A 24,551-nucleotide genomic window follows, 5' to 3' on the forward strand; every position below is an offset into this window, starting at 1 on the left:
TTGTTGTAAGTAGGTCTTCCGTGTCTTTATTGAGCTTCTTACTGGATGTCCTGTCCTTCTCCGAAAGTGGTGTGTTGAAGTCCCCTACTATAAATGTGGAGGTGTCTATCTCGCTTTTCAATTCTGTTAAAATTTGATTTATGTATCTTGCAGCCCTGTCATTGGGTGCGTAAATATTTAATATGGTTATGTCTTCCTGATCAATTGTCCCTTTTATCATTATATAGTGTCCTTCTTTATCCTTTGTGGCGGATTTAAGTCTAAAGTCTATTTTGTCAGAAATTAATATTGCTACTCCTCTTCTTTTTTGCTTATTATTTGCTTGATATATTTTTTTCCATCCCTTGAGTTTTAGTTTGTTTGTGTCTCTAAGTCTAAGGTGTGTCTCTTGTAGGCAGCATATAGATGGATCGTGTTTCTTTATCCAGTCCGTGACTCTCTGTCTCTTTATTGGTGCATTTAGTCCATTTACATTCAGCATAATTATAGATAAATAAGTTTTTAGTGCTGTCATTTTGATGCCTTTTCGTGTGTGTTGTTGGCCTTTTGATTTTTCCACATACTTTTTTGTGCTGAGATGTTTTTCTTAGTAGATTGTGCTATCCTCATTTTCATAATGTTTAACTTTATGTTTGTTGAGTCGTTACGTTTTTCTTGAGTTATGGAATTGATATTCCTTTTTGTGGTTACCTTATTATTTACCCCTATTTTTCTAAGTAAAAACCTAACTTGTATCGTTCTATATCGCCTTGTATCACTCTCCATCTGGCAGTTCAATGCCTCCTATATTTAGTCCCTCTTTTTGATTATTGTGATCGTTTATCTATTGATTTCCATGATTTCCTGTTATGTGTATTATTTTGTTTATTTATTTATTTTTTAGAATTAATCTTACTTTGTTTTTGTGCTTTCCCTATTTGAGTTGCGTTGATATCAGGACGTTCTGATTTGTGACCTTGTATTGTGCTGGTACCTGATATTATTGGTCATCAGGCCAAACAATCTCCTTTAGCATTTCTTGCAGTCTTGGTTTAGTTTTTGCAAATTCTCTAAACTTGTGTTTATCTGCAAATATCTTAATTTCTCCTTCATATTTCAGAGAGAGTTTTGCTGGATATATGATCCTTGGTTGGCAGTTTTTCTCCTTCAGTGCTCTGTATACGTCGTGCCATTCCCTTCTTGCCTGCATGGTTTCTGCTGAGTAGTCTGAACTTATTCTTATTGATTCTCCCTTGAAGGAAACCTTTCTTTTCTCCCTGGCTGCTTTTAAAATTTTCTGTTTGTCTTTGGTTTTGGCAGGTTTGATGATAATATGTCTTGGTGTTTTTCTTTTTGGATCAATCTTAAATGGGGTTTGATGAGCATCTTGGATAGATATCCTTTCGTCTTTCATGATGTCAGGGAAGTTTTGTGTCAGGAGTTCTTCAACTATTTTCTCTGTGTTTTCTGTCCCCCGTCCCTGTTCTGGGACTCCAATCACTCGCAAGTTATCCTTCTTGATAGAGTCCCACATGATTCTTAGGGTTTCTTCATTTTTTTTTAATTCTTTTATCTGATTTTTTTTCAGCTATGTTGGAGTTGATTCCCTGGTCCTCCAGAAGTCCCAGTCTACATTCTAATTGCTCGAGTCTGCTCCTCTGACTTTCTATTGTGTTGTCTAATTCTGTAATTTTATTGTTAATCTTTTGGATTTCTACATGCTGTCTCTCTATGGATTCTTGCAACTTATTAATTTTTCCACTATGTTCTTGAATAATCTTTTTGAGTTCTTCAACAGTTTTATCAGTGTGTTCCTTGGCTTTTTCTGCAGTTATCCTAATTTCATTTGTGATATCTTTAAGCATTCTGTAAATTAGTTTTTTATATTCTGTATCTGATAATTCCAGGATTGTATCTTCATTTGGGAAAGATTTTGATTCTTTTGTTTGGGGGGTTGGAGAAGCTGTCATGGTCTGTTTCTTTATGTGGTTTGATATGGACTGCTGTCTCCGAGCCATCACTGGGAAACTAGTTTTTCCAGGTAATCAGCTAAAAAAAAACGCAGTCAGATCCCTATCTGAATTCTCCTTCTGGCTCAGGGTATTCGGATGTTAATGGAGCCGCCTGGGGAGGGCGGGGGAGGGATCAGAGAGCTAGGCGTGTAGCACCACGGAATATAGAGCTGATCCCCGTGTTCACGCTCCGCCCCCGTTCGCCAGAATCCCGGCAGGACGTCTCCCCGGCTGGGACGCTGCTCTCCCCACTCCAAGACCTGTCACTTCCTCCCGGGGATTTCTCCCTCCGGTGCACCCCACCGCTCACGTGAACTGGGTGGGCGTGGCCCTCACGAACAGCTGGGCCCGCCCCCGGGGGCTATTCAGGGGAATGCGCTCATACCCCACCCACTCTGGCCAAGATCCTAGCGGGATGGCTCCCCGGGTGGGACGCTGCTCTCCCCGCTCCAAGACCAGTCACTTCCTCCCGGGGATTTCTCCCTCCGGTGCGCCGCACCGCTCGCGCGAACTGGGTGGACGTGGCCCTCACGAACGTCTGGGCGTCCCCCCCGGGGTCGTTTTAGGGAAATATAGGTGATCCCCACGCTCGCGCCTCGCCCGCCTCCCGCCAAACTCCCGGTGGGACGGCTCCCAGGCTGGGACGCTGCTCTCCCTGCTCCAAGATCAGTCACTGCCTCCCGGGTGTTTCTGCCACCGGCTGCGCTGCTACGCCCCCCCGCACCAACCAGCTAGACTCCCTCCTGGGATGGGTTGGGGGGGGTAGGGCTGGGCCCCTTGTCTGTGCCGTCTGCCCCCCTGGGCTCTGCCCCAGCCCAGGCTCCGAAGGTCACCTGCCTGGTACGCTGGCTCTTAGTTCTGAAAACGATCGCTGTCTGCCCGTATTTGTTCATTCTCCGTCTCTAAGTCTGTGTTTGTTGTTCAGAGTTCGTAGATTGTTATATATGTGATCGATTCACTTGTTTTTCCGAGTCTTTGTTGCAAGAGGGATCCGTGGTAGCGTCCACCTAGTCCGCCATCTTGGCCCCGCCATGGTGGTCATTTTTAATAGAATTTAACATCCTCCCACTGGTCTTAGTCTGCTTTGGGGAGCCACTTTTATTTTACTTTTCTTAAAATATTTACAGGCATGAGGTATGCTTTTTCCACACTGTTTTTTCCAAACTAAACGCTGCCAAGTTCTTTCAGCATTTCTTCATAGAATTCATTTCCAGACTCGTTTTCTTTGGTTATATTCTTTTGAGTACATTCTTGTCCAATGACATTCAGGCATAGCATGCTGGCATATTGTGAACTTTTTACAGGTATGCTGCCAAATGTCTACCAACATATGTCAAGTTTCTTTCAGTCATGACCGAATGGATATTCTCTTACAGCCATTTTTTTCACCAGGAGCAACAAGCAGAGGGGTCATGGGATGGGACGTAGGTCAAGGTACAACTGGCAGCCGTATTGATTAGAACATGTGGGAACTTGGCTAAAGGGTATGTGAGAGAGTTGCATCAGGGCAGCCAACAAGTCTAGTCACGTGCTGAGCCAGTGCTCAAAGGGATGTGAACAGAGGATAAACATGGATGACTTTTAGACACCATAAAACATTGTTTACCTAGGTAGCAATTGAATTGTAATCTATGCTAATTGCCTTGGTAGACATTCTGAGTGCTCTCTGTGATTTCCGCTTTTCTTCTCTTCCGGGGCACATGACAGGATTATATTTTTCTGCCCCTTGAAGTTAAGCACCTCCAGGTGGAATTAATTAAGAGTCAGTGCCTGATTGCCCAGGCTGCTTTTTTGGCTGTGACAAACCCTAAGGCCGCAGCTTGATACAGGGCTGCCACAAGATGGTGGGGCCTCGGCCAGCCTGGGTCACTAGGCGACTATACTGAGAAGACACTCTGGGTATAGCATGCTTGAGACATAAACCTTTATTGTTGCTGTAGTTGTTAGTAGCAGTGACATATTCTTGTTCTACATTTGATTTATAAATGTAAAGATACAACACATAAGCATTAAAAAGTTCACCAGCAAGAACAATGGAACTCTTATTATACATTAATAAATGTGGATCCAGGTTTGAGGATGCTAGATAGAACAATGCCAGCTTCATCATCCTTTGTTCTGGTGGTGCATTTTAGAAAAAATCGTGATTCACATGGTTAGAAAAACCTTAATGGTTTCAAGCCACTGACATTTTAAGGAGTGCTTGTTGCTGCACCATAACCTAGCCTATCCTCACACATTTGCTGAGTGTCTTTTGTCTTTAAATCCCATTTTCAGTATTTGAAAGTATGTTGTGACCAGAAAAGAGTCAAGAACTGTTGCTGTTCTTTAAGTTTAATGCCTACAACTTCAGGGAGGGTTGAAGGTGTGGTCCAATTAGCGAAGAAGACAAGGCTGAGGCAGAGTCCAGGTAAATGCAAATACTGCGCGCACACACACACACACACACACACACACAAAGAAATGAAGGGAGGAAAGAGATATGGAGAGAAGGCTTTATTTGGACTAGCTAAGAGGCCATGCCCAAATGCTACTTACCAGAACACTGAAGTCCGTTTCCTTTATACCCCTGCTTGCATTTACACTTGAAGGATCCTTGGGTATTGAGGCAATTGGCATGGAGGCTGCATGTATGAGTATTTGCAGCACATTCATTTATATCTAAAAATGTGAACATTCCAGTGAACAGCTTAGTGGTCACAGAGCCTGCCGAAAGACCCTCCCTTATACTTGAGCAACTCCAGGGCCAACCACTCAACACCCCCAACAGACCAAACATTGCCTAAGAATGAGAAGCATTCAAAACTCCAGGTCCTTTGGCTGAGAACCCTGGCTTTGGCTGATGCCTGCCATGTGCCAAGTGTGTTTGCAGCTCACCTTTCCTCCAGCAATTTCTATCTCCTCCTTATTGATGCTATTGAAATCTGTAGGCTGTTTAGGTTTGTTCCTTAACTTTTCCACCTGTCTAATTTAAAACTAAATAACAATATCAGAAAATAAATTCTATATTTGGAAGAGCTTGGAGCCCCTAACAAAACAAGGGACAAGCTGTGCTAGGAACCATTGACATAATCTGAACTTATAGGCACAAGCATTTTGTTCCAAAGACTGCCGGGAACAAGGGTTAGGCTGGTCTTATCTTGCTGCTGGATTTAGACTTGGTAAGTTTGTCAAATTCCACTCAGGTTAGAAGTTCATCAACCCTATTCTCCATCTCAGAGTTCTACTATGCATTTGTAGACATATGCATACAAAATAGCCTATTCTTTTTAATTTAGCCACAAAGGGCACTGAGATGCTAATCTGAATCATTTTTAAAATCAGAAAGGTTAATTTCCTTTTGAAATTGTCCATGTGAATTCTCACCCTGTCCCATGATCCTCTGTTTAGGTACCAGGGAACAGGATTACGTGCCCCTAGCCCATCATTGGAAAACCCTGGTGGTGTAGTGGTTAAGTGCTACGGCTGCTAACTAAAAGACTGGCTGTTCGAATCCACCAGGCGCTCCTTGGAAACTCTACGGGACAGTTCTACTCTGTCCTATACAGTCGCTATGAGTCGGAATCGACTCGATGGCAACGGGTTTGGGTTTTTTTGGTTAACCCATCATTGGATTACCGAGCTTGATGGGCCTGCAAGAGGGCATGGAGCACCAATCCCACAGCTAGCCGTGGGGCCCCAAAGAAATAAGGATTTTACGAGCCTGTCTGTAATCATCTTTGTGTTTGAGAAGATTTGAGAGAAAAGCTGTGGAGGCATCACAAGACTGTTGAAAACGCAGGAACCAAGTGTTGCCCCAACACGATTACACAGGATGTGTCCTGGGAAGTACCTGAGTATAGGGTTGAAAGAAATCCTACTCTTTTTTTCCAACTGCTAGCTTTTCATGTCATGTGCATACTTTTTTTTTATTATTAACTTTTATTGAGCTTCAAGTGAACGTTTACAAATCAAGTCAGACTGTCACATATAAGTTTATATACACCTTACTCCGTACTCCCACTTGCTCTCCCCCTAATGAATCAGCCCTTCCAGTCTCTCCTTTCGTGACAATTTTGCCAGCTTCCAACTCTCTCTATCCTCCCATCCCCCCTCCAGACAGGAGATGCCAACACAGTCTCAAGTGTCCACCTGATATAATTAGCTCACTCTTCATCAGCATCTCTCTCCTACCCACTGTCCAGTCCCTTTCATGTCTGATGAGTTGTCTTCGGGGATGGTTCCTGTCCTGTGCCAACAGAGGGTTTGGGGACCATCATGTGCATACTTTTGTTACCCACATTATGTGGACAGGAATATAGAGGGAGCCAGAATTTCCCTTTACTGTAGGCCAGGCCCTATCCTACATTATGTCAGTGGAAATTCATCCAGGACTCCAAGATGACTGCATTTCACTGGCTCATTGAGACCTGCAATCCCTTTACTGAGGGATAAAATGTTTTATTCAGTTCCCATTAGGCCAATAGCTAACCAATACCACAATCTTATTGGAGAGTGGTTTCTGTGGCCATGGAATGGGAACTTTCCAGAGTGTGAAAGGACTGCAGGAGAAGAGGTGGGACAGCATAAGCCTTCATCTCCTTCATGAATTTTTCTACATCCACCCCTGTGGAAAGTTATGAACAAAGCACTGAGATCAAGATTCGAGAGGCCTACTTATTCTTCCTTTATGAAAAATAAATACAGTACTGCTTTATTGTTCCCATTTTTAGATGTGTACCCAGAGACAGACCCAAAAATACAAACAAAACAAAAACCAACCAAATGAAAAAAAAAAAACCCATGAAAACCATCTCAAGATATTTTGCCCCATGATGGAGCAGTATAAAGTTTCTTACTTTACATTTTTATTGACCTGATTTCATGTAATTCATGCCACTGGAGTACCCTAAATGCCACAAACCTTAAAAAGATAACTTTATGTGGTGTTAAGCTGGTCTTATATATAGAAGATTGCTTGTTCAACTAATAGATTGACTTGACTTCCAAAGACCTGTAGAGAAAGCCTGCAGGTTTGGTGGCGAGAGGAAGGGAGGACAAGGTGCTGCCTAAATCTTACCTACACAGTCATATCGTCCACTGATGTATCTCAGTTCAAAACCAACATGGCATTTGCAGTAGTAGCTTCCAAATGTGTTCATACATCTTCGATTGTTGGGGCAGACAGCTTTACCAGAGGCACATTCATCAATATCTAGGATGTAGAAGCAGGAGGTATTGGTGACAGCAAGAAAAGTGCCCTCTCTTCCCCAAAATACCCACATACACACCCCCCGCCACACAGTTTCTTTGCCTGGAAAGCTGTGTCTATTCCGGTGCTAACATCACATCCTCCATGAAGTGTTCTGGATCCCTCTAGGCATGCTCATGGCTCTTTCCTTCATGTATTTATATTACCTTGTCCATCTTATTTTAGAGGGGCTGATAATCTCACTGTAGTGTCATTACTAATATTCCCATCTTCTTTCTTCTTAGACCCTGGCTCTTCTGGGGCAGAAACTGTGTGTCTGTCACTTGGCACATATACGTTAAATGTTGCTTAATGCGTAGATATTTTTCCTAACTATGTATATTATGGAGCCCTGGTGGCATAGTAGTTAAGAGCTCGGCTGCTAACCTAAAGACCGGCAGTTCAAATCCACCAGCCACTCCTTGGAAACCCTATGGGGCAGTTCTACTCTGTCCTATAGGGTCGCTCTGAGTCGGAACTGACTCAATGGCACCTAACAACAACAATATGTATATTATATAACGTATGTAATGTTTGAAGATAGAACCAGATAGCTACACTTTAAACAAGCCAAACCCACAAACATTTAAATTTTGCATTTTACAAAATAATTATTTCATTGACAAGCTCCTTCAAGCCTCCTGCAATATTGACTCAAATCCCAGAAATGTGCTTGGCCCCACATTTATTAATATTAATTTATGTTAATATTACTAATATATCAATATAATCAATATTAAACAATACATTTCCAGGAATGTGCTTATACATAAATTATGGGTCAAGTATAATGATGTAACCACACAACTTTAGCAAACAAAAGGCACCTTCCTTTTGTAAGATTGAGAGTCACGTTATAGAAGGGTTTATGTTGTCCAAACCATTAAATTTACTCTTTGCTGTAACTTTCAGATGTCAAGTCAAATAGATGGTATGTTGTTATTTTGGACTTACGGTTAAACACACACGAGTTAAAAAAAAAAAAACCATTGCCATCAAGTCAATTCCGACACATAGCAACCCTATAGGACAGAGTAGAACTACGCCATAGGGTTTCCAAGGAGCACCTGGTGGATTCAAACTGCCAACCTTTTGGTTAGCAGCTATAGCTCTTAACCACTATGCCACCGGGGTTTCTAGTGATCCTATAGAACAGGGTGAAACAGCCGCATAGGGTTTCCAAGGAGCAGCTGGTGGATTCCAACTGCCGACCTTTTGGTTAACAGCTGAGCTCTTAAGCACTGTGCCACCACAAGTTGGAGCTGGTTTATTTTTCCCCTTGCATGCTTAAAATAATAAATGTTGGATTGATCAAAGGAATTTTTTTGATGATTCCTTGTGCGCACATCATCGTTCCCCGACAATAAAAATGGCACCTGCCACATCAAAGGAGTGGGTGGAAATTTGGATTCCGTTTGGTCATGAATTAGCCTTGTCATATAAATATTATAATTCTAAAGAGAACTAAACCTTGTGAGTCTAATTAAATCTTTGATTACTCTCAGTAGAGACAAAATTGCAGATTACATGGATATTTTAAAAAGTGTTTAACCGACTTAGGACTTATTTGGCTGAGCTTCCTAAATGTAGCTTATCAGGTTAGACACATTTAGGATAAATAAGCCATCTGGTATCTTGAATGAACCATATTTCTATTGTGGTAAAGAAAAAAGAATATTAAATCATACTGATATTCACTTAATTAAATTAAAAAATATTAAGAAGTCTTTCAACATTCTGCTTTGGTTTGACATCCCTTATTAATGTTCTTGGTCTCTGTCTCTTGGACCAATAAGCAACATCATGATAAATGGAGAAAAGATTGATGTTGCCAAGGACTTCATTTTATTTGGATCCACAATCAATGCCCATGGAAGCAGTAGTCAAGAAGTCAAATGATGCATTGCATTGGGCAAATCTGCTGGAAAAGACCTCTTTAAAGTGTTAAAAAGCAAAGATGTCACTTTGAGGACTAAGCTGTGCCTGACCCAAGCCATGGTATTTCTTTTCAGTTGCTTCCTATGCATGCGAAAGCTGGGGCAATGAGTAAGGAAGACTGAAGAAGAATTGATGCTTTTGAATTATGGTGTTGGTGAAGAGGATTGAAGATACCATGGACTGCCAGAAGAACCAATAGATCTGTCTTAGAAGAAGTATAGCCAGAATGCTCCTTAGAAGTGAAGATGGTGAGACTTTGTTCTCATGTATTTTGGACATGTTATCAGGAGGGACTAGTCCCTGAGGAAGGACATTATGCTTGGTAAAGTAGAGGGTCAGTGAAAAAGAAGACGACCCTCAAGGAGACGGATGACACAGTGGCTGCAACAATAGGCTCAAACATAGCAACGATTGTAAGGATGGTGCAGGGCCGGGCAGTGTGTTTTGTTCTTTTGTGCATTGGATCACTATGAGTCAGAAACGACTCAACGGCCCCTAACAACAACAACATTAATGTTCTTTGCTCATTTGTTCTAATTTTTTGTATATTTGGTGCAATATAATTATTATGATTAATACAATTTGGCGGTTGAGTATAATCCAAATCCACAAGGGAACCAAGGCAGAAAGAGAATGAAGTGTTGTACCAGTCACTGTGGGTGCCCTGTGGGTGCTGCGCACATAGCCTCTTGGCATTCGATATTTGCCGAAGGCTGTTTGCTGTACCTGTGACTCTCTGCTCCAACCCCCACCCAGGACAGGTTGGGAGTGCTGGGGAGTTAATGCCCCTGGGAGCAGCTCCCCATCAATGAAGGGAAGGAGTTGGTGGATAATACTCAGAACTCTCTCCCCAGGGTCTCCCAGAGATGCTTGTGGTTCACCTAACTCGCTCACCGAGCTCACCCTGCTCAGGTTGCTTCCCTTTCCTGGGCCACTTCCCTACTTCTCAACCAGTTTTTCTAGGATCACCTTTCAAATAAACTACTTGCTCTTGAACACTTTTCTCAGAGTCAGCTTCTACTAGACCCAAAATTAAGGCACGGAGTAAGACAAGGGAGAGCAAGAGGCCAAAGTTCTAAACTATCAATCTGACTAAATGCAAAGATATAAATAAAGGTTTTATCTGGTTCTCTCATATGGATTTAATCTGCTCATTTTGTCCAAGAATAATTAATTTCGGAACACTTAGTTCATATAATTTGGAGCATGCTTAAAAGACAATGAGACATTTGTTATTTATTAAACAATGTAGAAGGTAGATACTATTTTCAATAATCTTATATTTAAAAAAATAAGTAAATACTTTTTTTTTTTCCAGGCAAATATTAGCAACCCAGAATAAAGCCCAGTGGCCCTTAGGATCTTACTCATTGAATGACAAAAATAAAAATGGTTGAGTCTCTGTTGGATAGTGTTATGGTTTGACTTGTGCCCCCCAAAAAGTTATGTTGAAGTCTCAACCCCTGTACCTGTGAATGTGACTCTGTTTGGAAAAAGGGGGTTTCTTCTGTTAATAATGTCATATCAGACTCCTGAACTGTGCCTCCTAAACCTAGTCACTTCTGAATGGTGTCTTATAAAAAGAGCAGAATTGTCAGAGACACACACACGGGGAAGGCAGATGATATGCGAGGGTCGTCTACAAGCAAAGGAGTGCCAAGGATTGTTGGCAAATGCCAGAAACCAGGAGAGAGGCCCACAGAGGAACTGACGTGCCCAGGACCCTGACTTGGACTTCTAGCCTCCAGAACTGTGAGAAAATAAATTTCTGTTCCTTAAAGCCACCCATTTATGGTATTTTCTGTTACAGCAGCACTAGGTAACTAAAGAAACAAACAAACAAAAAAACCAAAGCCATTACCATCTAGTCGATTCTGCCTCATGATGACCCCATATGGTACAGAATAGAACTGTTCCCTAGGGTTTTCTTGGCTGTAATCTTTACAGAAGCGGATCACCAGCTCTTTCTTCCGTGGCACTGCTGGGTAGGCTTGAACTGCTCATCTGTCGATTAGTGGTTGAGCACAAACTGCGCCACTCAGGGACCAGGTAACTAAGATAGATGGTAACTGAAGTAAAATGTTTAGGGTACATATACTAAAATAAAATCACCTTGATCTTTTTTCTCACCAAGGCATTAGGCAATCCAAAATAAATAGTAGTGTTCTTTCTGGCACCCCAGAGTGTGTCTAGAGGTTGTGTAGCTAAAAATGTCATCTCAGAAATGGATATAAATCTGCACTTTTGAGAGCTTTCAGTGTCTAGTCAACAAGCAGACTGTGATGAATGAAAAAGAAAGACTTTAGCAAAGGGTGGCCAAGGTAGGGGTGGTGGACACTGAGATGATTCCCGGGGTTCTACCTGTGCAGACTCTGCCGTTGGGGGCCAGGCGGAGTCCTGAGGACGGACACAGGCACCGTGGCCCTCCCTCCGTGTCTTCACAGCCGTACTGGCAGCTCGTCATGGCACACGTCCTAGAGTCTGAAAAAAGCATGCGAGCATTAGCCTTTTCCTCACAGCTGCTAGAAAGTGCTTCCCAAGGAACTGTCTCTGAATGCAGGGACGTTAAATGTGACAAGTGGGACCGCATTGCAGGATAAGCTTCATTGTCTCAGTCCAAATGGAGGCCGTGGCCTGAATCTTGCCTGTGGTTCATTTTGCGGCCAGTGCGTTGAACTGGACCGTCTTTTGGTAGGGCACACACGCCTCTGTTACCGAAGCCTGCATCTCTCTCTCCTTGTGCACTGCTCCAGTCACTCCTTTATGTCACCTGAATGGCCTCTCTAGGTTGAAATGTAACCTCTGATGTAGATTATCAACCTGAGTAATTAGGATAAAGCATTCATTCTAGTGAGTTCTCCAATGAGTCACCCGAGTCATGAGACTTGGTTTTTAGGTGCCTGTATTAAAACATGGGGTAGATACAACTGATCGGCTGCCTGAAAACCATTCTGAACCCACTTTTCTCTTCCACTTCCCACCACTGAGGCTGGAAAGCCAGGTACTTGTCTTCTGCCCAGCCTCACTTGTAGCAAAGGGTAGTTATGTGACGCAGTTGTGGCCAGAGAGATATAAAGTCTGCTTGGGGGAGTGGGGTTCTGGAAAAAAATTTTTGCTTCATGATAAAAGGGACAAGCATGAAAGAGGTGTTTATTCTCATCACCTCTTCCCCCTTAGTCTTGCCTACCTTGAATATAGGTGTGATCTGCGGAATGGAGGCAGCCGTATTGTGACCATGAGGCCATAAGCATGAGAATAAAACTAATGCTTTGAGGATGACAGAGTTTGAGTCTCTGAACTATCTGCCTCCAGCTTTTTTTAAGAAAATAACTTAGTTGGATTATTTTGGTCACTTGCTGAACATATCCTAAATAGCTCACAGAAATGCATTTCCTTAGCAAGGGTCCAGCATGTGTGGATCAGAAGTGCACAGGCACTCAACAGCTCAAATGATTCCAACCCGATGTCCACATCAGGAAAGCACGATGCTTATACCCCCTCCATCCACCACGTCCCCATAACATGCCAATCACCCAGCTGGACAAAAGAGAGAGACTGCAAGGGGCCAAGTGGAATAGAATCAGCCTCCAGTAGAGAGGTCCAGGGCTAGCGGGATACTTGGAGCTACAAACAGAGAGGCGTCGGCAAATAGGGTACAGGGGTAGAGACCCAAGTCAAGGTAATATAACAAACATCTACTGATGGTTATATTTCTAGGTTATTTCTTCTGCTCTTCTCTTTAGTTTTCTTCTTTTAAAACAAATCTTCAAAATTAACCTAATTTTATCTTTCTGTCTGGGGAACGATATCTTTTTTTGGCACTGATGAGGCTTCCATGGGATGTTTCAGAAACATCCATTAGCATATATCTTTTTGAAAATTTTAAGTGATTACTATAAAAGCCTAGATAGTGGTTCCCTTTGTACGGAGGGGGAAGGTTCTGGCAAAGTTCTAGTTGTTGGTGGTTACAAGGGTGCTCGCCTTCTAAGAATTCATTAAGTTATGCATTTGTTTCATGTGGGTTTCTATTTAATTTATAATAATAAGGTTTTAAAAAAGGCCCTTTGAGTGCCTGCTTTATCTCTTAAGCTTACTTGCTAATGGAGGATCTGGATGACTGGTGGTGTTGGGGCCCTAGGCCAAGGAGAGACAGGATGAGGAGGAGCCAGGGAGCAGTGAGCCATGCACTAACTCGCCGAGATTTTATAACCACCGGGAAGCCCAGGTTGGGCTAACGGCCTTGCGTTTGCCACCAAAGGAAGCTGGCCAAGTGGCAAGAGGCATGGGAGCTCTGAGCTTGTTAGGGAGTGTTGGGCAGAGGAGAGCCCCTGGGTGATGCAAAAGGTTAACACCCTTGAGCTCGGCTGCTAACAAAAAGGTTGGAGATTCAAGTCCACCCAGAGGCACCTCAGAAGAAAGCCTGGCCATCTAAAAAACTACTTCTGAAAAATCACCCAAACCTGGCTCTACAGTCCTACTTTGACACATATATGTGGTTGCCATGAGTCGGGGTTGACTGATGGCAACTGTTTTTTTTTTTCTTTTTTGCTGGGTGGAGAAAACAGAGATGGGAGGGGGAGGAGGGGACAAGGGATGGCAGGAGTGTGGGGTTGCCTTTCAGCTGCAATATAAAACCTGAAAAGCCTTCCCTCTCAGCAAATGAATGGAGAGAGACTCTCACCCTCCCACAGGACATGGGTTTTCTTTATCACTGAAGGGCTTTTCTTTTCAGGAGTGTGAGTCAGAATGTATTTCCAACAAGAGTCACTAATCTTTGGGAGTGGAGCAAGGGGCGTGAGAAAGGTAGTCATTTGGCGGGAAGACTTGATGTCCCTGCATGAGATTTATCACCTCCCTAAAACAATATGCTTAGTTTGTTCAACATGCTGGTTTTTACGAAGAAACCCAACACATCCCTGATTCTGTGTGTATATCTACTCCCCTTTCCCCCATTTAGGCTTTTTATTTAAAAAGCAAGTGCCTGGAATAGCAACTCTATAGAGATAGAAAGCAGATTAGTGCTTTCTAGGGGCTGGGGAGACGGGAATGGGGAGTGATTGCTTAATGGCTATGGGGGTTTCCTTTTGGGGTGATGAAAATGTTCTGGAACTAGATAGTGGTGATGGCTGCACAACATTGCCAGTGTCCTTAGATGTCATTGAATCGTACACATTAAAATGGTGACGTTCACGGTTCACGTTATGTGTATTTTACAAAGTAAGATGTTTTAGCCCAAGGTGATAATAGAGACTTTTTTTTAAAGCACCCGAGTCAACGTTCCCCCAAACATCAAATGGCCAAAGCCAAACTGTTAACATTGCCTGAGAACAGCCTGGCTGTTACTTACTCGCACATGTGGCATCTGGCATCAGCATGTAGCCACTGAGGCAAAAACACTTGTAGCTGCCGTGGGTGTTCACACATCTGTGTGGGCAGGGCCGAGGGTTGAAGCCACACTCGTTCACATCTGCAGGGGTCAGTTAGAAAACAGAGAAAGGTGAACTGAATTGGGAACATGTGCATGTGGGATACTGAACCTCAATATTTCAAAGGACAACTGGGCTGGCTTCCCTGGACCCCACGTGTGAGGTCATGGTCTCTGACCATCATTAGGATTCTGTTTTGAAGCGTTTGTGAGGATGTCATTATGGACTGAATGGTGTCCCCCCAAAATGTGTGTTAACTTGGCTAGGCCCATGATTCCCAGTATTGTGTGATTGTCTACCATTTTGTCATTTGATATGATTTTCCTATGTGGTAAAACCTACCTCTATGATATTAATGAGGCAGGATTAGAGGCAGTTATGTTAATGAGGTAAGACTCTATCCACAAGATTAGGTTATGTCTTAAGTCAATCTCTTTTGAGATATAAAAGAAAGAAGTGAACAGAGAGATGGGGGACCTCATACCACCAAGAAAGAAGCTCCAGGAGTGCAGTGTGTTCTTTGAACCTGGGGTCCCTGTGCTGAGAAGCTCCTAGACCAGGGGAAGATTGAGGACAAGGACTTTTCCCCAGAACCAACAGAGAGAGAAAACCTTCCCCTGGAGCTGGCACCTTGAATTCAAACTTCTAGCTTCCTAGAGTGTGAGAGAATAAACTTCTGTTTGTTAAAGCCATCCACTGTGGTATTTCTGTTATAGCAGTAGTAGATCCATCAGGCGCTCCTTGGAAACCGTATGGGGGAGTTCTACTCTGTCCTATAGGGTCACTATGAGTCGGAATCAACTCGACAGCAACGGGTTTGGCTTTTTTTTATTTTTAGATAACTGAGACAGTGGAGTAGGGTGGATCTTAATCCAGTCTGAGTGCTCTCCTTATAAAGAGGAGAACAGACACAAAGACACACATGGGGAAAACAGCCATGCAATGATGCATCTACAAACCAAGGAATGCCAAGAAACTCCCGGGGCTACCAGAGTTGGAAAAGACAAGGAAGGATTGTCCCCTAGAGCCTTCAGAGACATCAAGGCCCTGCTGACACCCTGAATTCAGACTCCTAGCCTCCAGAACTATGAGACGATAAATTTCTATTGTGCAAAACCACCCACTTTATGGCATTTTGTGGTATTCTGCAGCCCTAGGAAACTAAGACAGATCAAGCAAATGGAATTATCATATACTGTTGGAAAAAAAAATTGGTACAACCACTTTGGAAAACTATTTGGCAGAACCTGCTGAAGCTAGATATATACATACCCATGACCTAGCAATTTCACTCCTGGGTATATACCCAACAGAAATGTGGCTATATGCTCACTGAAAGACACACACTATTCATAATAGCTCCAAACTGGAAACAGTCCAAATGTCTCCCAACAGAAGGATGGGCAAATGACTTGTCTATTCATGCAATGGAATACTGTATAGCAACGAGCTACACACAATGATGGTTGAATCTCACAAACGTGATATCGAGTGGAAGAGGCTGGACACAAACAGGACATTCTACTGTATGATTCCATTTACTTAAAGTTAAAAAAAAAGGCACAGCTAATCCATAGTGTCAGAGTTCAAGAGATGGTTCCCATGCAGGAGAGGGGGAGTGAGGGGAGGGTCCTGAGCGACTGGAAGAGAGTGTGAGGAGCCTTCTGGGGGTCTAACTTTCTGTTTTGTGATGTGGGTACCGGTTACATGGGTGCTTACTTTGTGAAAAGTCATTGAATTGTACTTTTTCTGACATATGCACATTTCTGTGTGTATCACATTTCAATTAAAAGTTAGGGACAAACCATGTACATATTTCTGCCTGCCCTTAGAAACAGCTACCCACAGCACAGCCTCCCTTCAAATATGATTCTCTTGGGTGGGCCCTGCACCTGCCGAATGGCCCTCGTTTACAGCCTTTGAGAAGAAGCCCTGGTGGCACAGTGGTTAAATGCTTGGCCGCTAACCAAAAAGTCGGTGTTTCGAACCCACCAGTCGCTCCAGGGGCAGTTCTGCTGTGTCCTGTAGGGTCATCATGAATCAGAATCAACTTGACGGCACCCAAAAACAACACACCGTTCGAGAGGGAGCCCTACCTCTGCCAAGCAGCTACTAACAGTGAGGTTGTAGGGCTTTATTTATTCTGATAATGTTGAATTTTACCTGAACCCTGTGATACTGGAAGACAGTGACGGGTAAAGAAATCCTCCTAGCCTTTGTGTTCAGGAAGATGGCTTATTGCAAATGACCACCCTTCCTGTAGGACTTAGATGAGACTCACAATGTCTCCTTGTTTACCTAGGACAAGGCCAGACACAGGCCCTCCAAATCCCCATTCCTTGCCTCATGAATGAGTAACTGGATTGCCTGTCCTCACTGAGCAATCAGAAACAAAGTGCTTGTCAACCAAACTTTGGTGAAGCTCCTCTCCTTCCCCCAAGTCTCTGAACTTTGGCCCACCCTCAGCATGAGCCAACACACAGCCGCTCCTTCAGGACCCCTCCTGGAGAATAGGCTGGCCTCAGCTAAGCAGTCTCTGATTTACTATCTGATGACATCACCCTCTCATCTACTTCCCCACACCTGGGTTTTTTCTAGCCTTGTTTACTCTCAGTCTCTATAAAAGAAAAACGCTTTTCCCCAAACTCTTGAGACGCTTGCTGATCTTATGTTCTATTACACTAGACCTCTCCCCCTATTGGGAGAGTGCCTTTCCCCCTTTTCTTTCCAAATAAAGCTTCTCCCTATCAAATCCCAGGTAAAGATACGCACAGGCTATTATTAAGTGAAAAAAGGTTGCAAAAGTATGTATACGGTTTGATCCCAAAATTATAAAAATAAAAATATATAGAAAGAAAAAACCTGGGAGGATATGTTTAAGTGCTGAAAATGGTTCTCTCCAGGTGGTCGGATTGAGGGTGACGTTCTTCTCTGGGCTCTTCAGTGTTTTCTAAAACAAAGTCTTAACATTAAGAGTGAATAACTTTGCTAGTCAAATAAAAAACTATACAGTGTAGAAAAGTAAACTTTAAAGGGAACATGGTAGATGGTTTTGTCTTGGAACATGTGGTCACACAGAGGCCTCATATCTTAACTCCCCGAAGGAAAATATATTAAAAAAAAAAAGTTGCCACGGAGTTGACCCCAACTCATAGCAACCCCATGTGTGTCAGAGTAGAACTGTGCTCCATAGGGTTTCCAATGGCTGATTTCTACAGAAAGGGATGGCCAGGCCTTTCTTCTGAGGTGCCTCTGGGCAGACACAAACCTGTAACCTTTCCATTAGCAGCTGAGTATGTTAACTATTTGCACCACCCAGGGACTCCACCTAAGACAAGAATTCAGCATGCCAACAGGCAAAACGGATCCTTGAAAAATAAAAAAGTGGCTGCTTTTGCCTCTGAAAGATACCTCCTATGGGAGGAGCTGGACATTGGAAGTCCCTTTCTCCATTCCCTCTCCCCTACCATCTCCCTCAGGGATCCTAACTGTTTCAAAAGGGGGACTGAAATATGCTGATTGTACATAATGGGAATCCCAGGAATACCCCAGTCGCTTGGCCCTAACTCAGAGGTGACTCATTGATTTCTTGGAAGTAGCATTTTTATGAAAGGCATCAGTTGAAGGCTAGGGCCTGCGGCGATTAATGGCTAACCATGAACTTGGATGAGGCTGCCACAGGTTAGGGAGGCTGGGGGGAAAGTCAGACAGCCCTGCAACTTGAGCCAACTGGGTCACTCCTGCAACGTTAATATTTTACTGGGACTTGAAAACTAGCATAAAAAATACTGCTCTTCCAACTCTCTTGAGAAGGTATGTTGATACACAATCCAAAACATATGGAAAAACAAGTTTTCTGGGGTGAACCCCTTGGTAAGGGATATGACTGAATTATTGCTTATGAGAGTGCAATTCTTGGCACACCTCTCATGCAGTGGGATTTGGTTCTCAGAAGCACCTTAGGGGCTCAGACCTCTACGCTGGTGGTAGGATGGGAGAGTCAGAGGTTCCTGTCTGAGGCTGCAGGGCTGGCGGCCCAAAGAAAGGCAATTTCAGTGTGTGCAGTTAACCTCAGGACCTGGAGCACAGGGCTGGGGAGTGGGAGCCTGCCTGGTCTCTGAAACTCTGGCTCTCCCTTCTTCTAGGACCTGAGCAGCTTTCCTTAAGGGCAGTTGAACTTGATTTGCTGCTCTTGGCTCAACTTCATTATGGGCCTGGGAATGCTTTTTTCAAATTATTGGAGGTTTCCTTATGCCAGGGTTTCCATGTGCCAAGGGTTCTCGCCTTGGAACTATTGTCATTTGGGGCCAGATCATTCTTTGTTGTCGGGGGCTGTCCTGTGCATTGTGGGATGTTTAGCAGCATCCCTGGTCTCCACCAACTAGATACCAGTAGCATACCAATAGGTAAATCAGATCCTTGAAAAATAAAGAAGTGGCTGCTTTAACCAAATAATGACAACCAAAAATACCTCCAGATATTGCCAAGTGTCCCCTGGGGGACAAACTCACCCCACTTGAGACCTCCTGCTCTAATGAAGTATATTTATTCACCATAATATTTGCAGCAGTTTCTCAACCTCAGAACTATTCATATTTGGGTTTAGCAGCATCCCTGGCCTCTACCCACTAGATGCCAGTAGCACACCCCCTCCAAATGTCTTTGGATGTTGCCATATGCCCTCTGGAGCCCTAATGCTGCAGTGGCTAAGAGGTCGGCTGCTAACCAAAAAGCAGTTCGAATCCATCAGCCGATCCTTGAGAACCCTATGGGGCAGTTTTACTCTCTCCTATAGGGTCATTATGTGTTGGAATCGACTCAATGGCAACAGGTTTGTTTTTTCTGGTTTATGTGCCCACCCTGGTGGCGTAGTGCTTAAGAGCTATGGCTGCTAACCAAAAGGTCGGCAGTTCAAATCCACCAGGTGCCCCTTGGAAACTCAATCCTATAGGGTCACTATGAGTCGGAATTGACTCCACAGCAACAAGTTTGAGTTTCGGTGGGGTAAGGTTGCTAGATTTAGCAAATAAAAATACAGGCTGTCCAGTTAAATGTGAATTTCAGATAAACAGCTAATCCTTTTTTAGTACACTGTGTCCCATGCAGTATTTAGGACATGCATATACTAAAATGTTACTTTTTGTTTATTTGAAATTCAAACTTAACTAGGAGTCCGTATTTTATCTGGCAACTCTTCCTGAGGGGAGGGAGCAAAGTCATTTCAGTTGAGAAGCACTGTTCTTGATGTCAAAATTAAATTCTTGAATGTCTTCAAATGAACTGGCTATGATAAAAGCCATAAATTGCCTTTTAAAATATTTCAGTTACAATAAAATATGCGTGTCATTCAACCCAGCCATTCCATTTTTAGATATTTATCCTGAAAAGGGTGCAAGGATCTTTGTAGAATGATGTTTGATTTAGCATTGTTTGCCATAGTGAAAAATTGGAGACGACTTAAATGATAATGGGTAAATAAAGAATTTTTTGCAAGAAAAGATTCAAGTATTCATACTGTGGACTATGAGCCAGCCTTTAAAAGTCCGAGGTAACCCTGTATGTGCTGACATGTAAGGTGCCCATGAGAAATAGTTATGTTTGTACTTTGACAGCAAAGGATGTGAGGCTGTAGAATAAACTGCGAACTATGGTTATAATAGGGACTGCGGGTGGAGATGCCCACTTTTAAATTTATATCCTTTTGCATCGTTGGATTTTTTTAAGTAAAAAATATGAATATTTATTTGTTTAAAGAAAAAAAAAGGCCTTTTATTGAGCATCTTGAAAAACATCAAAATGACTTTTATATTTTCCAAGGCAAGAAGATTGACTGAAAAACCTAGTGCTCAAGCCACTGTCGTTTGAAGGTTTGAGTGAGAACCTAAGAAATCCTGAGCACTGTATTGTGTCACACAGTCGCTGGGTGGTTCACACGCTCAGCTGCTTACCAAAAGGTTGGAAGTTTGGGTCCAACCAGAGGTGCCTCAGAAGAAAGAACTGGCAATCTGTTTTGAAAAAATCAGCCATTGAAAGCCCAATGGAGCATAGTTCTACTTTGACACACATGGGGTCGCCATGAGTCAGAGTCAACTCCATGAGGGAGACCCGGGTTCAATTCCCTGCTACTGCAGTTCAAGCTTAGCCACCACCCATCTGTCAGTAGAGGCTTGTGTGTTGCTATGATGCTGAACAGGTTTCAGTGGAGCTTCCAGACTAACACGGACTAGGGAGGAAGGCCTGGCAATCACTTCTAAAAATCAGCCAGTGGATCACAACAGTCCAATCCCATTGTGCATGGGGTCCCCATGAGTTGCGGGCCAACTTGACAGCCGCTCACAACAACAATGTATTGTGTCACAAGCCCCACAACAATGTCTAATTTGCTTCTGAAAGGTCTGGTGTAGGTTTATAATGTCACCCTGGTCTGTCGTACTGACCTTGACTGCAGGTTTTCCCAGTATATCCTGGAAAGCATCTACATTTGTTTGGTCCCACACACTCCCCGAACTTGCATCCATGGACACACGTAGCTGTGGAAGGAGAAGAAATATTGATGATACAAGAGCAGGGGTAGTTAGTACAGTGGCATGCACTAGTGTCAAATGTAACTGCCACCTGTTTTGCAGAGAAATCCACGGGGCATTATAGAGGGCAGTCTGCTTTCTCTCTAGTCTGTTTTCACCTTTAGGATCTGGAAAGTTTGGTTTGTGAACTAGATCATTCCCCACACCCCTCCACCCCAACACGTGTGTGCAACTTTGCTTAGCAATGCTGCATGCCTCCAGCAGGAATCAAAGAAAAATGAAGAGTCCGGGACCCCAGTCAGCCAGTTTTGCATGTAAACACAAGACATTTAAGAAAAGAAGTATACTATTTGAGCTGGGAGAGACCCCAGAGTAATCCTGGGCCAATTGCCAAGTTCTTTCTCTTTTTTACTGTCGCTTGGCTCTTTTTTCTCTTCTGTATTTTCTATTTTTTCTTTTAGGTGATCAGAATCTTTGTAATGCTGTGCATTGGCAGTCAAACTGAACAACCCACGGATTCCGGGGCAGGTAGGAGTGGGGGCACTACCTTTAGCCCGAAGGATGGGAACTAAAGATGATGATGGTGATGGTAATTATGATGGTGGTGGTGGTGGTGGTAGTGATGATTTAGTGGTGGAGATCATGGTGGTGGTGGTGATGATGGTGGTGATGTGGTGATGATGGTGGTGATGTGGTGATGATGATGGTGGTGGTGGTGATGTGGTGATGATGGTGGTGGTGGTGATGGTGGTGATGGTGGTGGTGGTGGTGGTGATGTGGTGATGATGATGGTGATGTGATGGTGGTCATGGTGGTGGTCATGGTGGTGATGATGTGCTTGTAGAGGTGCTGGTGGTGGTGCTGATGATAGTGGTGCTGATGGTGGTGCTGGTGGTGGTGGTGATGATAGTGGTGATGATCATGGTGGTGATGATAGTGATGGTGGTGGCGGTGATGGTGGTGGTGGTGATGGTGGTGGTGATGATGTTGGTGGTGGTGGTGATGGTGGTAGCGGTGATGATGGTGGTGATGATGATGATGTGGTGGTGGTGATGGTGGTGTTGGTGGCAGTGTGAAAAAGCAAGATGAGAGCAGAGTTTATTTTTCTCAAAAGAGAATAAAAATTCACTGCTGTATTCCAACACCTGACACAATATAGGCACTCAGTAAATATTTGTTCAATGACTGAAGTGGTGATAGAAACAACAGGGATAGGATATCATAACTGATTGGGTTGAGGCAAGAAAATAGACAATGAAGATGGGGATTTTGATTCCATTTGATGGGGAGAATATAGGGAGAAAAAGCAGTAGACAGGGAGAAAGGAAGATGGGGAAACCCAGGGGAAGGGGAAAGGGAGAAAAAATGACTAAGAGAGAAAGGATGTGTGTAGTGCATCAGGGGCTCTCAGAGCAGTTCCTGGATCTAGTAGGCACTCAAGAAATAGCCATAGTATGAAAGAATGACTCAGAAAGTGCCCAGGTATGCTGCTAGCTTCTCTATCCATCATTTCCCTTGGCTCTTAGGTCTACTTCTAAGTAAATCTGCTGTTAAAGACCCCATCATCTTCCCCTTCAACCCTAGTCCCAATTTTTGGTTAATGTCACCATTCCTCTCCCAGTGACCTAGACTCAAAATCTCAGTCATCTCTCTTTTCTCGTGTCCTCAAACCAGTCAGTTACAACATCCTATCCGTTTCCACCACCAGTTCATTCGTTGAACAAGTATTTATTTAGCTAATTGGAACTGCCTTGCCCAGAGATACCTAGGAGATTGCGCTATACCCTCCTTTGTCCCCCCTTTTCCCCACCGTGGTCTGTGACCATTACTTGACTGATGCTGGGGTCTAACAGCCTAGTCCCTTATCTCTGGGCAGGATGCAGTGGTGCAATTCACCACCTGGCCTGGCTCCTCCTTCTAGAAGCCTTCCCAGATTTCTCCAGCCATATGTAAATTCTGTTCAACTTTGAGAACTCCAAGAACTTTGGCAGGTCTCTCCTGTGAAACTGACCAGTCTCCATCTTATTAAATAAGTAGACATTTATTTAAGGAGCCCTGGTGGCACAGTGGTTAAGCGATTGGCGGCTAACCGAAATGTCTGAGGTTCGAACCCACCAGTTGCTCTATGGGAGCAAGATGTGACAGTCCGCTTCTGTAAAGATTACAGCCTTGGAAACCCTATGGGGCAGTTTACTCTGCCCTATAGAGTCAATATAGGGTCACTATGAGTCAGAATTGACTTGATGGCAATGAGTTAGACATTTATTTGGCTTTTATTCTTGACTCCTATTTACTACTTGATTCTAAGTATCTTCAGGACAGGAACTTAAAATATTCATCTTTGTTTCTTCCGCAGTGCTTAATAGAGTGTTGTGAACATGTTCAATACTCAAATATTTTTGAATAATGAATAAAGTAATAGGTGTAGAACTTATAACGGGAACGTTTTGTGGTCCCGGGCAAATCATAAGTGAGGAGGTAGGGAAAAAAATACTCCCCCAGTAAAACCTTCCACCTTTGGAGCTGGAATTTGACTTCCAGTGTCTATTTAGTTAAGGATATGTTCTTGGAGATACAGTGTTAAGTTCAGATGTTAGAAAAATAAATCTTCTTGGTAAGCCCTGAAGACCTCTGTTTGTTCCCCTGGAAACTGACCTCCAGTGCGGTCCAGACAGGAAAGCCCAGGATAAATGCCAAATAGAACACAGAAGAATTGGTGAGTAACATCCTGGCTGGTATAAGGTTGAAGCTCCAGAAAGATATTTTCAATTTATAGCAACTCTGGGTCTGTGATTTGAACATCCGATCCACAACAAAGGGAAATTCAGCTTGAGTCTAAAGTGGCCTGAGACTTAAGCTTGCTTTAGACCAAGTAAAATGCTCTTGTTCAATTCCATCTGCAGCTTTTCATTAGGGATTTGTTTAGATCCAACTCTTTGTTCCATCTTGGTAAGTGGCACACAGTTTAAGGTTAATGAGAATGAGTTGGTCAGGGCAGAGGCCAAGAGCTGGAGAGCTCGGGGATTGAGGCCGGGCCTCGTAAGGAATGAAGGGCGAATGGATGAATGGAGGCGGAGGGCAGGGCAACTGGGCTCACAGTCTGGGGCTGGGCTCTGCTTGTTCAGGCCGGCACACATGCGCCTCTGTACCATCACCACGCACACCACCCTCTGGTTTAGAAATCAGAAACCCGGCAATCAAGGACAAACTACGTTATTATTTGATGCTTCAAGGAATATACAACTTTACTATGAAGAACCATGCAAACTGGATAAAACACGATACAGGTTTTAGATACGAAAAATCACTGCAATTTAAGACCAGGGCAGTGGGGGTGCTGACAGACTCTTCAGTTTGCGAAAGTTGTATAGCAAGCATTTTGCTCGAACCCTCTGCACTTTTAATGTTCCATTCGAAATTCTTTCGTGCCTGTGGTATTAGA

The 24,551-nt window shown here is 43.4% G+C and overlaps 1 protein-coding gene across 1 annotated transcript in view; it reads right to left on the bottom strand.

The window, feature by feature from the left end:
* The window catches only part of EGFL6 (EGF like domain multiple 6), an 86,352-nt gene that overhangs the window by 36,854 nt on the left and 24,947 nt on the right, over positions 1–24,551 (bottom strand). Inside the window, exons 3-7 of the mRNA XM_049871567.1 lie at positions 21,023–21,115; positions 14,507–14,626; positions 11,521–11,640; positions 7,051–7,185; positions 4,530–4,652 (exon numbers count right to left, since the gene is read on the bottom strand). Coding sequence (XP_049727524.1) covers positions 4,530–4,652; positions 7,051–7,185; positions 11,521–11,640; positions 14,507–14,626; positions 21,023–21,115 — 591 coding nt within the window. The remainder of the gene's footprint in view (positions 1–4,529; positions 4,653–7,050; positions 7,186–11,520; positions 11,641–14,506; positions 14,627–21,022; positions 21,116–24,551) is intronic.

This window comes from Elephas maximus, chromosome X, assembly GCF_024166365.1.
Source record: "Elephas maximus indicus isolate mEleMax1 chromosome X, mEleMax1 primary haplotype, whole genome shotgun sequence".
NCBI classification, from domain to species: domain Eukaryota; kingdom Metazoa; phylum Chordata; class Mammalia; order Proboscidea; family Elephantidae; genus Elephas; species Elephas maximus.